Here is a 14,343-nt window from a genome sequence, read left to right as displayed (position 1 = left end):
TCTGGACTGCTTTGATTAGGATGTGTGATCTGTAAAAGTCTGCAGAGTGATTATGTTCGTTCTGAGACTGGAGTTATAAAGTGACCCTCAGTCTTGCTGAGGTTATCTCTCTACACATGCAAGAAAAAGGAGTTGATTTATGGGGTGGTTCACACTCTGTCAGATCCCAAGCCAGAGATTGTAGTGGAGGGTACAATTTAGGAGGCTTGTTTGCAAACGTGGCTTACCAGAGTATGTGGCTACAGCATCTCTCTTCCGCGTGGGCTGGAACATGAATAGTTTTGTTGAGTCAACGTTTAGTTGCTTATTTTTGTCTAGGTTAAAGAAGGGGCTTAATCATTCTGACCTTGAGCACCTGGAGCGTTATTTTAGGACTTAGTCTGCTTGCAGAGAAACTTTAAAGCAGCCTGGGAGAAAAGGCAGTAATGAGAGGGGACTACAGCTTGATGTCATTTTAATTATCGTGATTACACTGTACATTTTTCTGGCTCAGAATTGGAGAGGTGGAAGGTCTCTCATCTCGGCCCTGCACGCCCTGTTTTCCTGCGAAAGCAGAGGCTGTGACCCTCTGAAGGTGAACGGGATATGCCAACACGTGGGGATGCTGCTAACTTGCTGCTGACTTTGTTTCTCAGGTGGAGGCGGAGGCTGTGAACCGGGCAATAACCATTGCCAACCAAACCAACTGCCCCCTTTATATCACCAAGGTGATGAGCAAAAGTGCCGCTGATGTCATTGCTCAAGCCAGGAAAAAGGGTAAGTTATTTCCCTTGGATGGAAGCACCCTATTAGCTCATGCAGTTCAACTCCCTGCCAACGTAAGCTTCATCCCTACAGGAGAGGTTTCTTTTTCCAGTGTTATTGTCCAGGCTCTTTTTAAAAGGTCCCAAGCAACTGCTTCTGCCTCATCTCCCACAGACAAGTATTCAGTGGTCATATCAGTGCCAGGAGCCGTTTCTTCTGTTCAGCCTAGAGCCTCTCTCTTCACGCTCATTCTACCACACTGAGCCATGTGCCTTCATGGCAGAGCAATTCCATGCTGTCTCCATTTAATGAATCCCTCTGGAGACTGCAAGCTGTGTCCTCCTTCCAGCTGCTGCGATCTTTCCTTGGTGCTTTCTGCTGAGCTGCTTCTTGGGGTCCGAAGTGATTCCAAGAGTCCTGACGGAGGTCTCTGACTCATGAGCCCTGTTGGATTTAGTCGGAGTAGCCAAAGAGGTTACCGATTCCAGCTATCCACTGTGCTCCCTGCTTGTGAAATAGATACTTCTCATGTGCTGTAACTCACAGCCTGGCATCCGAACAGGAATTGAGATCGGTAGTCTGGGTTAGGCTGGGAATTGCAGTCGCCTCTGATAACTCTGCCGGAGGATGCTGCGAGAAGCAAGACTCAGACCTGGGGTGGATGCTGCTGCCTTGTGTCTCCTCTCGCTCACCGAGGTCCGTGAGGGAGCTGAGCTGCTCTGAGTGATGCAGTAGCTTCTCCCGAGCCCTGACCCTGCTGTCTTGCCCCCAAGGAGCAAGGGTTACAAAGCACAGTGAGTGCCTGTCTCCCTGCTTTATTCTGTGACTAAACCCTTCATTTCTATTTAAAGCGGCTCTGGGTGGGTGAGTAAGCAGGAGGGATGATTTTCCCCCTTCTTTCCTCAGAAGGGTTGGATTTAATTTTACGCAGTCTAAATAAGCCTGAATGGATATACAAATGACATCACTTGCCATCTGGGTGTTTGGTGTGAGAAGAGCTAATTTCCTACCGCAGCAAACAGATTTGTGTTTGTGTATTGGCTCAGAAGTATTTTGGTCCCATGATTCCTGTTAAATGAGTTCAGAGTTGGTGAGGAGGACTGATTTCCAAGGCATCTCTTTCTGTTCATGGCGTGGAAGCAGCTCAAGCTGTTTGGGATAAACCTTCCTCTCCTAGCTCCATTAGTGGAGATCATGCTGAAATGAGAAGATATGTTGACATACAAAAGTGGCTGCGTGTTGCATCACCCCAGAAAACAACTTGATGTGGCTGCGCAACTCAATCCTATAAGCCAGGGAAGCATCCCTTCCTGTTTCTAGGTAAAGTACCGGAGACACATGCACCACGGAGATGCAGCATCAACAAAAACACCCTCTTGCTGTCCTCGCTGTCCCCTGCGACCAGGAGCATTGGGGGAGGGACCATACACTTACATCGCAGAAGCCATAAAACACAACCTGACTTGGGTGGATGTTACCCTGCCTGCGAAAGGTGCTGGGATTGTCCCAGTTGAATGAGCCACAGAACTCACTTTACCTAGCCTCCTGAGTGAACTAGCATACGTGGTTTTCATTCAGATTGCATTTTCTCCTTATAAGGAGAATTTGGGGTATAAATGGCACGCCATTCTCTGTTCCTTTATTTAAATAATTCAATTTAAATGCTGTGCAGTTACCCAACTGGGTAACCCAGGAGGGCCACACACACTAGCCTTGCCCTCCCAAGCAACAGAGGAAACATAACTGAAGACTATCCAAGGCGAAAACAAAACAGAATTGATTTGCTGAATGGAAAAGAACGAACGTTATTTAAAGCCAGATGTTCCCCGTGGCATTTGTATGGAGGAGATTCCCTGCAGACTCTGTCGTTGGCAGATCTGGGAGCTCAAAACATCGCTCCCTGCAGAACAATCCTCCCAATGTATTGGCCCACAACAGGCCTCCCATTAATAGCCAGCGTGTGTTTTGCCTTGTTCTGATTTCGTAACCCTGTTTGTGGCAAGTGATGTCAGGCGGCCTCTTCCTCTGCTGGTGGATCCCCTCTGACAAAGGCTGTTCCTGCACCTCCTGTTTCAGTGTGGTCCTGCAAGCAGCGTGAAGCCAGCTAATGCATCGTTCTGCCTCACTAATGCACTCCTCCCCAGCTAGCTTGAGAGCCTGTAGACGTAACAGTAGCTCAGACAATACGGTGAAAGAAAGATCATATTTTTTTACTCTGCATGAGGTGTGTAAGACCCTGCTGACCAATTCTGGGGTTGCCTTTGCCAGTCTTTTCTGACTGAAGTATTTAGGGTTAGTGTTTTAACTACCCGCATCTTCTGCAGGCAGATACAAAAACATGAAGTGTCTGGGCTCAGAAGCCAGATGGATAGGCACTTTACAGAGATTTCAGGAAGGTTGCATTTGGTGAGCAGATCTGTGGGGCTACCAGCTTGCACCGCTTTTGAAGTTGCAGCATCTCGCATCTGCTTGGTGTGCAGATGCTGCTGGTGCATTCCAGCTTGCGAAGTATCGTGGCCTTAAGGATCCGCTGTTCCTTCATGTGGTTCCAAAAATGTTAATGAGAGGAAGGATGCACTGGTGGTTAGTGCACTGGACAGAGAGTCAGAAGATCCAATTTAATTTCCTAGTTCTGCCACAGATTTACTGTGTACCCTTGGGGGAATCACTCGGTTTCCCTGAGCTGCATTTGTGAACCAGAAACACCGATACTTCCTCTGTGATGGGCTTTCTCTGTCGGCAGGAAACTTTCCTGATAGGAGTTTTCTCTTATCTGACCTATGCACAAAGCTTGCTCCCATGAACCCAGCCTTGTTAGATCTTTAATACATACACAGTTATAAAAATATTGCAGGCACTATTTTTTTCATTCTTTTTCTTCCGCATCGCTTCTGGATCAGACTGGATGTCCTCACACTCTTTCAGTTCCCCTCAGCCTGTTTCGTAAGGTTCTTGGCCCAGGATGTAATACAGTGAATCTTTACAGTAACCCTTTCAAGCACAATTAATCAGCACTGACCTCAGCAACTATGTAAGGGCGTTGTGCACATTTTGCTGCTCCATGCTCTTATCACTATCAGTATCTTCATTATTAACTCAGATATTTAGATGTTTGGATACTGATTCCGAGGGTCTGATTTTTGGAGAATGCTTAGTGTTTCTGTAGAGATCTCAAGATAGGCATGTAAAATTAAGAGATTCCTCGTGAAAACATGCCCTTAGTAACATAATATAGTTTCATTTTATAGGAGCATTGAACAGACCAGGAGGTTAGTGATGTCTGATCATCTGGTTATGCAGACCAGTGAATTCAATCCAATGTTGTGTTTCTGTGATCACATACTTAGGAAGTACCAAGAAACCCTGCAGCGTGCGATAAGTTGCCCAACTTGTCCTATTTCAGAAGGATGCTTTATGCCTGGAAGCCAGGCTGGAGATGCATGCTGCTTGGTGCTCACAGTGGACTTGCCTGTATTCGTGTCCTGTAGGCACTGTGGTGTATGGAGAGCCCATCACAGCCAGCTTGGGCACCGATGGATCTCATTACTGGAGCAAGAATTGGGCTAAGGCGGCAGCTTTTGTTACTTCCCCACCACTGAGTCCTGACCCAACCACTCCTGATTTTCTCAACTCACTACTGTCCTGGTGAGTAGAGCTCTTTGTGTTCATACAGCACGTGCTTCATCATGAGAGAAGTGGGTGATAAAAATAATAGCTGTTGTGGCCAGCAAGCAAAAGGCTGTTTTACCTTTAGGAGTAAACCTGTGACAATAAAATATCTTAAATACCTGTCATTGTCTTTTCCAGTGGAGACCTCCAAGTTACTGGCAGTGCCCACTGCACCTTCAACACTGCTCAGAAAGCTGTTGGGAAGGACAACTTTACCCTGATCCCTGAAGGAACCAATGGGACTGAAGAGAGGATGTCCATCATCTGGGATAAGGCTGTGGTATGTCACACGTGTCGTAGGCTTAGGCTGCAACCAGACCTTCAGAGCTGCAGGAGCCGCAGCAGTGTGTTATCATCTCCCCCGAGATGCTTGTTGTGGTCCTTCCGCTTCAGGTTTTTGCCCTTTGGAGAACATCGGGAATCTGCTGTGCTGACAGCTATTTGCTTTTCGGAGTGGTCCCCACCTGGCTAATGCAGTGACTCCTTTTGTCTTTCCCCAGGTGACTGGCAAGATGGATGAGAACCAGTTTGTCGCTGTGACCAGCACAAATGCAGCTAAAATCTTTAACCTGTACCCGCGGAAGGGCCGTATTGCGGTGGGCTCGGATGCTGATCTGGTTATCTGGGATCCTGACAGTGTCAAGACAATCTCCGCCAAGACTCATAACATAGTAAGGATATTTTCTACGATGTGAGCTCTGCTGCTCGTTTCCTCCTCTCTTCCTTCAGTGCCAGACTGTGCTGCCAAGAACTAGAGCTCCTGACAACTCAGGGCTTTGTTTTCTCGATGCCCCAAGCCCTCTCTGGTCTTACACCCAGTACAGCTCGGTTGTGTGAGCAGAAGGGGAGACGATTGAGTCCAAATCTGAAATCACATGAATACCCAGAGATTCCCCTCGGAGCAAAGAAATTGTCTGCTCTTTCTGAGTGTTGGATGCTTGGATCTGAGCACACAGAAAGCTCTTTAAATCTTCTAAAATATCAAAAGGCCTCTTATCACAATGTGTTATTAATGACTTTCTGACTCGCTAGCAGTGGGAATGTGAACTGCCCCTTTTCTAGTTGGGGTCAGTGAAGCTTGTCAGCTCGTGGACACCTTCGCTGGAGATCTGATCCAGACCAATGAGTCTGAGCGGATTTACACCACGTACTGATCGGGCACATGTGTGTGGAGTCATGCTTAGACATGATTTTACTGGTGATCATCCCAATGTTAGTTGGCACAGGGAGGCACAAGGCAGCACCCAAACTAACCAGACCTTCCCCTTGTTTCTTCTGCGGCTTTGTGGTGGCACTGTTAGAGGCACTGTTTGCTTGTGGCCCACAGCGTGTCCCGTACCTTATACCTGGCTCCTACAGTGAGAAAGCTGTCCCACCCTGTGGGAAACTGCAGAATGGTCTCAGTGCAGAGGGCTGGTTGGAGTCTCCCTGTGACATTCGAGCACTGTCTCAGAGAAAGCAACCACTGTTTGCATTTGTTGACGGCTTGTTTCACTGCTGGCGATGAACCTATGGAATGTTTTCCTGGAAAAAAACTCCTTGTTCTTTTTTCCGTGAATGCTTTCATTCACTCGGAGCTGAAGGAGCAAAATTTTCTTCCACACTTGGATCCCTGGGCACATTCACAAAGAAACTTTTTTTAAAGGTTTGGTTCACTTCCCTGTGACTTAACTCTGTGTCAGAATTGGTCACAGATGGCCTGGATTCATCCTGCCTGTGCTTAGACTTCTATCAGAGGCATCCAGACTCAGAAGTCTGGTCACTTCAATCACCTTAGAGGTGCTTCCAGACTCATCACACCTCCAGTCTGGAGAGGAATGGCTTGGAGGAGGGAGCCCAGGGACATACCGCTGTTAGGTGCCAAATTTAGTGGTCTGAACCTGGGTTTGTGCTTGTGAATGGCTCAGAGAGCTGGAAGTAGCTTGCTGGATGGAGTATTTGAAAGTCCTTGCCATTTAATGGCTGTTGTCTTTAGGAAATGAGTTGGACCCTTTAAATTTCCTTACAGAAAACTCAGAGACTTTATCTTTTGTGGATATGCCCCAGTACGATCAGGACTGACTCCATGATTTTGCCATAGATCTGGGCTAGGCTGAAGGAGAACCAGATCCACCATGGAGCAACCATTCAGAAATACTTTGTACGCTAAGGACTGCAGATCCCCCTGAAACTCTTGCACCGTGTAAGAGACCTCAGCGCTCACTGATCAGCTGTTGCCAAAGGCTGCATCTTTGAGTTGTGCCAAGACTATGGAGGATGAAGGGCTCTCGTTTTCAAGAGCTTGTTTAGAGCTTGAAGGGCTGCCTAAGAAATTGCAGCTTTTTTTCTTACACATCCAGTTCTAACCTCTTCCCCTGTCATTGCATCGCCTGTTATACCTGGCATTACACCTGTTGGGGTATTTTTTTGTGTCTCGCACTGCACGTGTGCCTTGTGTTAGAGGGGAAATTGATAGGAGTGATGCCTTTAGAGTCAAGGCACCCTAGTTTGGTCAAGTATAGAACAAAAGCCCCTTTGAAAGTCAGGCAGAGCGTTTGCTGCAACACAGGGAGACGTAGTGATTATGTGGCATCAGATGATTGTTACTTTTTTAAATGCTAAAGCAACATACGGATATTTTCCAAGAATTCACACTGCTCTTGCCACTGTCTGGCAAGAAAACGTTAGGAGCTAGAGAGGCAGATAGTGTTGTTCTTGGACCAGCCTAATTCACAAGCTTCTAACCAAGCCTCCTCCTTTGCCACCACAGCTTTTTTTCAGACTGGACCCAGTTCAGTGTCGGTTTAACCGCCGTTCTAGCTAATTGTAAATCTGCAGTCAAGCCTACCCATACTTATAACACACTTCAAGAGCAAACTCCATTATTAACTCAGTAAAAAAGACCTGGATTTGTCTCAGAGATGGTCACTGGAGTAACAGTCCCCAAATAACATGGTTGTAGAGCATCTCATTCCAGGATGCTTCATGGGTGGGACATTCATTCCTTTAAAACTTGTCTTTTTTCTGTGGTGTAATGTTTCCAATCCTGTTAATTGAGGATGAGCAATCCCATTAGAATAAAACAAGATTGTCCTGGTCCCTGACCCATCAATGAAAACACTGGTGTGAAATACAGCTTTTCAAAACCATCATTATTTTTAGTATGAAACTCAGATAAAGCTTTATTTGGCCCCTAAGTCCCCACAGTTCAGAAGAGATAGGTGCCTAAATGCATTTAAACAGGTAGGCTTTGAGATATTCTCGTTTGAAACTGTATTTCCTCTTTAAGAATCTCGTTGCAATGCAAATTTTGCATGAGTAAATCCGTAATAAATTTAGGCTGATAATAAAGACCAGCCTTTCTATTAAACCACAGCATATCCAACTCAGGTAAATGCTGTTGAGTTTGCTTCCATCTGTGCTTAAAATTTTGGCAATTGGCATGACTGGTGATTGCTAATTAAAGCACAGCAGGCTTTGCTGGGATGAATATGTTTGCCTCATGTTGTCTTTTTGTTTGTTCTAGTCTCTGGAGTACAATATCTTTGAAGGCATGGAGTGCCGTGGGTCTCCCCTGGTGGTTATCAGCCAGGGGAAGATCGTGCTGGAGGATGGGAATCTCCATGTCACCGAGGGATCTGGACGGTATATCCCCAGGAAACCGTTCCCTGACTTCGTTTACAAGCGCATCAAAGCAAGGAGCAGGGTGAGTATAAATGGTTGGATGCACATTTGTTCTCTCACTGAAACTCCTGAGTTAAAGTGGGTGGAAAACAGATGCTCTCCCCTGGCTCGCAGACACACACTTCTGCAACAGAAAATGTTGCCTGGATAGGAGCCATATTTATCTCATTCCTCTCTCATTTTTGCTATTCACTTGAGTCATTACAGGAATATGCTTTGGCTTGAGCTTGGATTTTCTGCAAATTTTATTTTTCCGCTCTTTAATTCTTCTCTGTCTTGGGAGACCTAAACAGAGCATGTGTCCAGGAACTGTCCAGTTCGGACACGAGTCCGTCTGCAAATAAGGCTTCTCCTGTCACAGAAGTACCAAGAGAAGTTATTGATAGCATTTATGCATCAAACCTTTCAGAATTCTAATTTATTGTTATAGATACATTATGCTGCTTTCTCTTCTGTCAGATATGATCAGATGCTCTTGTCTGGTGACTGGTGAGTCACAGGCGCAGCCTACTGACTGTTTAAAAGTGAGGATTTTCTATTTTTAAGTGGCTAAAATTGTTGGAAAAGTGTTCCTGTAAATACACCCATTCAAAACAGAAACTGCCTTTTGATATGCCTTTGGTTGGTAAAAACTGAGAGAGAAGATGACACTGAACTCTGTTGCAGCTTAGTTGCCGAGAACTTAAGTTTATTTCTAGATGAAATCAGATTTCTGAGGAGAAAAGCATTTTGATGTTTGAAGTGTTGCCCTCTCCTGGACAAAACCAGAGCTGTGTTAATTCTGCTGACCATAGGTAATCTTCACATTCCTTGCAAATGATCTTCCCTTAATTGTTCTTGTGAAGAAATTGCAAGTTATCAAAATTACAACCTCAAATAATGTAGCGCCACAGAGAACAGATCCGTGGTTTCTGTTGTGTTCTGGTCTCCCACAGAAATACGTGTCTGACCGATAAATCCGATCGGGCAGCGTCTCAACTGGAATAATTGCATTTAACCCAACCTAAAGCTCCCAAGCTGGCGATGTGAAGCTAGCCTGGCTCCGCTTTATGCAGACCTGCCTCTGCCTCAGCATTGTTTTGCTTTTTGGGGATGAGTAATGTGTTTCATTTGAGAGTAGTCAGGAGCCTTTAATACAACGGCAGGTAGGTGAAGATCATTAAAGGACAGCACTTGCGGTGCAGGGGACAGACTGCCTGTCTGTCTCGCAGCTAGCTGGAGCCACGGCAGTCCAGAGCGCGTTTCGTTTTATCCATGCTGCCTCAGAGACCAGCTACCACCCCAGGGTCAGCACGGAGGAGACGATGTACGCTTTCAAATCCTCTTACCAAAGACAAACCTTGGCTTAGCAACATCTGGCCAGCTGTTTAGTTCTGTTCTGAAAGCTGTTTTGACCCTGAAGGCTGCCGGCTTCTGTCTTTTGCAGCTGGCCGAGCTGCGGGGTGTGCCTCGAGGCCTCTACGACGGACCCGTCTGCGAAGTCTCAGTGACACCGAAGACCGTCACACCGGCGTCTTCAGCTAAGACGTCTCCTGCCAAACAGCAGGCCCCACCCGTGAGGAACCTGCACCAGTCTGGATTCAGCTTGTCTGGTACATACATACTTTTATGGGGCTGAATTGCTTTGAAATCACGGCTTGTTTATACTCCCATACTCCGAATTAATTCTGCTGAAATTGGAAGGCAATGAGAGAGACTGTGATGTGTTTTTAGCTCGGAGGTTATCCCTTCAGAAGGGAGGAAGAGCAGTGTAGGAGCTATCATAAAGTCCTGCTTATTTTCGTGCCGTGGCATGAATGCCGAGTGCCCCATTGCGGTCTGGGCTCGGTCCTCAGCCGGTGTCTGAAGAGGGCAGATGGCACCAACTTCAGCGGAGCTTTGCCAGTTGAGACCAGCTGTGGATCTGGTATGTGGCAGATTTGATTTCTCAGCGTGCTGTTTCAGTGCAATAAGGGAAAACTATAAAAAGGAATAAAAAGGCTCGCTGAGGGAAAACCATTTAGCCAGCTCTTACCTGTGCAGGGTGGGTGGCTCAGGCGTTCGGCGCGGAGATATTAATGCAGAACGGGTTTCAGCAGAATTAAGGCACTGCAGGGCAGTAAGGGCTTCTCCTCCAAAGATGGTGCATTTTGGTGCACACCGTAGGAGCCTGGCCTAAGAGGACTCGATGGGTTCCAGTGCAGCCGTGCCCTCCCGACTCCCTTGTCCTGCAGCTCGCTCAGCTCAGACTCTGGGGGACCTGACCGTTGTCTCTCTCTCCCGCAGGGGCACAGATCGATGACAACATCCCGCGCCGCACGACTCAGCGCATCGTGGCACCGCCCGGCGGACGCGCCAACATCACCAGCTTGGGCTAAGGACCGACCCCTTCTGTGCCCGCCTAGCGGACCGGGGGACGGGGGCACCTGGAGACCCTTTCTGATTCTTTTAGAGCCTGTGACAGTTACTGCGGGCAACCAGTGGGGGGGGGCTGAAGTAAGGCGCCTCTTTCAGTCCCCTCAGATTCCCTCCTCATCTTCACCAACCCCTCTCACTTCTCCCCTCAGCCCCTACACATTTAAAGAAATGAACCCTGTTTTGACACCTCTGACATGCAAAAGTAAATGTAAAGAGGATGTTTGAGATATGTGGCCTCTGTCCCATTCAGCATCTTTCTTTTAATAAAGGAAGGATAAAGTGAATTTCCCGGGAGCTGCCTTTAAGACACACAAAAAAGGAATAAATAAATAATAAATGTAAAAAATAGCTTTTTTTTTTTTTAAAAAAAACGTCAAGCGGAAGAGTAGTTCAAGGGTTTTAAACTGGATATTCTGTAGGGTTCTGTGTTCCAGCAGGATAGCTAGGCAAGCACGGAGGGACACGAATCCCAGCCTGTCTGTAACCATTCCCCACCACTGAATAGCTGTCTGCTGCCCAGGGAGAGAACAGGACCCAGCACTAGGAATTGACAAAGCGCATCGCATCACCCAGCCATCGGGTGAGCTAGAATCGTTGGGGAATTTGGTTAGCTGGTTTGTTTTTTCTTTTTTTTTTTTCCTTCTGGATTTTGCTGCAAATTAGGTCCTTGAGGAAACTTTTTTTTTTTTAATGTTTGTGTGTATGTTTTTAATATGTTTGTATCATTGTGTTTACGAAGCCTTATCTGAGAACTGGGGATCTCCCTGTTCTTCCTGGTCCTTCCCGAACCTCATTCAAGTTACAGACTCCCGTCAGTGTCACTGCCGCTGCCACCCTGGTACTTCAGGTATTCCTAGGTTGCATCATTCCAGCCAACGCTTGCCACTTAGCTGCAACAGGAGGTCACGGAGCAGGTTCATAAGCTATGATCTTCACTTCAGTGTACTAGGTCTTGAGCTGGTGCAAAGAAAGGGGCTGGATACCAGCTGAGGAGCTGGGATGGAGTCTCTTGAGAAGTCTTTAGCAGTTAGTTTGTCCTCTCTTCCTGGAGGTGGAAATGGATAAGCAGGGGGCCATGGGCAAAGATCAACACGTTGCTTGAAAGATTTCCGTAGCAGCCGCGTTCCCCCTTCCCCCTGGCCATCGATGAGTGGTTATTTAAAACTTTATGAGAGCTTATCTTTAGCTCTCATCGAAAGGCTGGTCAGTCGAGTGTGTGCCCGAGCATCTGTGGCAATTCCGATTCGAGTCAGGATGCCCAGCTGTTGTAACTGGGAGCCTTGGAGCAGCTGGATGGGTCAACAGCAGCTGAGAATCTCTCGTAGACGGTGCGGATTTCACAGTCACTCATTCCTTCAGCAATCTGCCTTTGTGCAGATACTCATGAGAAAGCCTGGTGGTTCCCCACCCTTCCTTAGATGCCTGCTGCCTCAGATTTGAGAAACCTGAGGCCACGAGTGGTCCTTGAGTGGATTTAGGAGCCCCAGCTCCTGAGGCAGTCAGCGGGATCTGGGCATTTAAGTATCTTCTGGAAAGTCTTCTAGCCCTAGCGTTGGAGGCTCATTATTTTCAGGACATGGAGAATACACCTGCACCATTAGGTTCCCACTTAAACTCGGCTGGAGGGCTCAGCGGTCCCGAGGACTTGGCTCGTCTCTTAGCACAGAGGGCTTTTCTACCCGCAGCTAACACAGCATTACCTCCACTGTCTGTATGCCCTGGCACTTGGCTGCATCTTCTGCTTTCTCTTCTATTTGTACTTTGCCACGTACATTGACCTTGTTTTTCCGTATTTGTGAGTATTTTCTTAAATGGTGTTTACAGGTTCTTTTAGGGAAAAAACTATACATGTGAAGGCTTTTAAGAAACAAGTACCAAATTTGTTGTTATGAAGTATCAGTGCTGGGATTTGCAAAGGATCTGGAAGCTACGTAGGTACCCAAACCCTCCCAGCTTCAGCACCTAATTCCTTGAGGCCCCTTTGAACACAAAAGTTGAGAAAAACATTGCCATACTCATCCATGCATTTTGCATTTAGGTTTAACTCTTGGGTCTTTTAGTTTTGCATAAAAGAGTTTGCACTTTGTTTGTTAAGTAATCCGTGAACTTAATATATATTGCAGCTATTTTCATTTTTTTTCACCTATATGTTAAAATCAATTTGAACGAGTTGGGGAGAAAAAGAAAAGAATTGCAGATCCGTTTCAATTCTACGAAACACTTGCGGCTCTTCAGTATTCACTTAAGTCTTCCTTTTTTTTTCCTTCACTGACTCATGATGACTTTTTAGTTTTAATTTGTTCTTCAAAAGGAAAAAAAATCACAAAAAAAGATTTTTGCAGGCTATGTAAGCATGTTTTTTCCTGTGAGAGCTCGTCCGCTTTGTGTCTGTTTAATGAATGTCATATGTAAATGCTTAAAGAAAAAAAAAGACGATGACTTAATTAATTAATTAACCGCAGTGACTTGAAGCTCTAAAAATAAAAAAAGAAGTAGGATTTAATACTAGCTGGATTTAACCCTCGGATTTGTGATTGTGAACCATGAGTGGAGGAGCTGTAAGTGCTAAAGCTGATCATGTGTGTAGACAAAAAGAAGTACTGATATTTGACCATTGTCTCAATGGCAAAAAAACCCCCACCCCAACCCCAAGTCTTGTGTTTTATTCCTTAAGAACTCTGTGTTATATTACCATGGGAACTCCTAATAAAGACAAAATGTTGTTGTTTCACTAGGTGCATCTGTGTCTCAAGGCGATACGTGTTCTGTGTAACGGCGTGCCGTGGCTGGTGCCTTCAACAGGTAAAAACCAGCTGAGCTCTGACATCGGTGCTAACGGAGGCTGATGGTAGTCCTGTGTAGGAGTGAGATGTACAGTAGCCACGGTTCCTTGGAAGATGCTGATGGTGAGAGGAATCAGTGGTCCACAGTGTAGTTTCCTTAGAGAAAAGCCTCTGCTCAGGGCAGTTGTCTCTTTAGGGCAGTATTTGGCAAAGCAGAGACATTTGCCTGAAAACTCCAGGCTCCGCGTTGCAGAGTTCACTGGTGAAATGCGAGCAAAAGAAGCTAAAGCTATTGGCATAGCCCTCAGCCCTCCAATGTGTTTCTACTTGGACCCTCGTGACAGCGATGGAGGAGGGGAGAGAAAGTACAGCCGTAAATAGAAGCCACACACAGATAACTGAACGGGGAGTGTTGGAGCTGGCTGGAGAAATGCCAGTGAAGCTTTCGGTGCTGGTGGTTGGGTTTTACTGTGTCGCGGAGATGCTGGGTGAGATCACAGCAGATCGTGGGAAGGGCTCAGAAAGAGCCAGCATCGCTGTCAGCCGCTCATCCCTTGGTTGCTGCATCCCTACATCCACCAGATCAACCCTCTCGGTGCTCTTCCCCCAAATCCAGGCTCAGCTGGAGCTTGCAACTGACTCTGCAAGTTCTTGTTCCTCATCTGAACAAACCCAAATGTTTAAGCGCTCTCTGAAGTGCAGTTAGCTTTCTCCACACAGCTTTAAACCTGGCACCCCTATCCAGTGGGAAGTTTTAAGAGGGTTTTTCTTTTTATCTGATGAGAAGGGGCAATGGTCACCCACTAATAAAAAGACCTCTAGTTAACGTGGGGATCCTGGCTCTGTCACCGATGACATGCCGTTATTTGGCTACTGGCAGCTTTAATTAGATATTCGCATATATGCAATCAAATCCCATAGAACAGGGTTGGTGGGTAGCTGTGTGTAAGATTTATTAGCTTGTCCCAACAATAATATCCCAGTGAAAGACAGATTCAGCCTAAAGCACTGGTGTTTAGTTAACACGCATCTGCAGAGCCTCCATTTGTTTTTATTCTATCATTATTTATTCCTCCAGCGCCTAAAT

General features: G+C 46.4%; 1 protein-coding gene across 8 annotated transcripts in view; it reads left to right on the top strand.

The window, feature by feature from the left end:
* Positions 1-13,204, top strand: part of DPYSL2 (dihydropyrimidinase like 2) — an 82,350-nt gene extending 69,146 nt beyond the window's left edge. For all 8 annotated transcript variants that reach the window (XM_075174859.1, XM_075174856.1, XM_075174857.1 and 5 more), the window contains 7 exons: positions 636-756; positions 4,233-4,389; positions 4,552-4,693; positions 4,914-5,084; positions 7,919-8,098; positions 9,503-9,668; positions 10,342-13,204. In XM_075174859.1, coding sequence (XP_075030960.1) covers positions 636-756; positions 4,233-4,389; positions 4,552-4,693; positions 4,914-5,084; positions 7,919-8,098; positions 9,503-9,668; positions 10,342-10,433 — 1,029 coding nt within the window. In that variant the 3' untranslated portion in view covers positions 10,434-13,204. The remainder of the gene's footprint in view (positions 1-635; positions 757-4,232; positions 4,390-4,551; positions 4,694-4,913; positions 5,085-7,918; positions 8,099-9,502; positions 9,669-10,341) is intronic.
* Positions 13,205-14,343: the final 1,139 nt, after the last annotated feature.

Source organism: Calonectris borealis, chromosome 27, assembly GCF_964195595.1.
Source record: "Calonectris borealis chromosome 27, bCalBor7.hap1.2, whole genome shotgun sequence".
Taxonomy (NCBI): Eukaryota; Metazoa; Chordata; class Aves; order Procellariiformes; family Procellariidae; genus Calonectris; species Calonectris borealis.
This window is presented reverse-complemented; position numbering and strand designations above follow the sequence as displayed.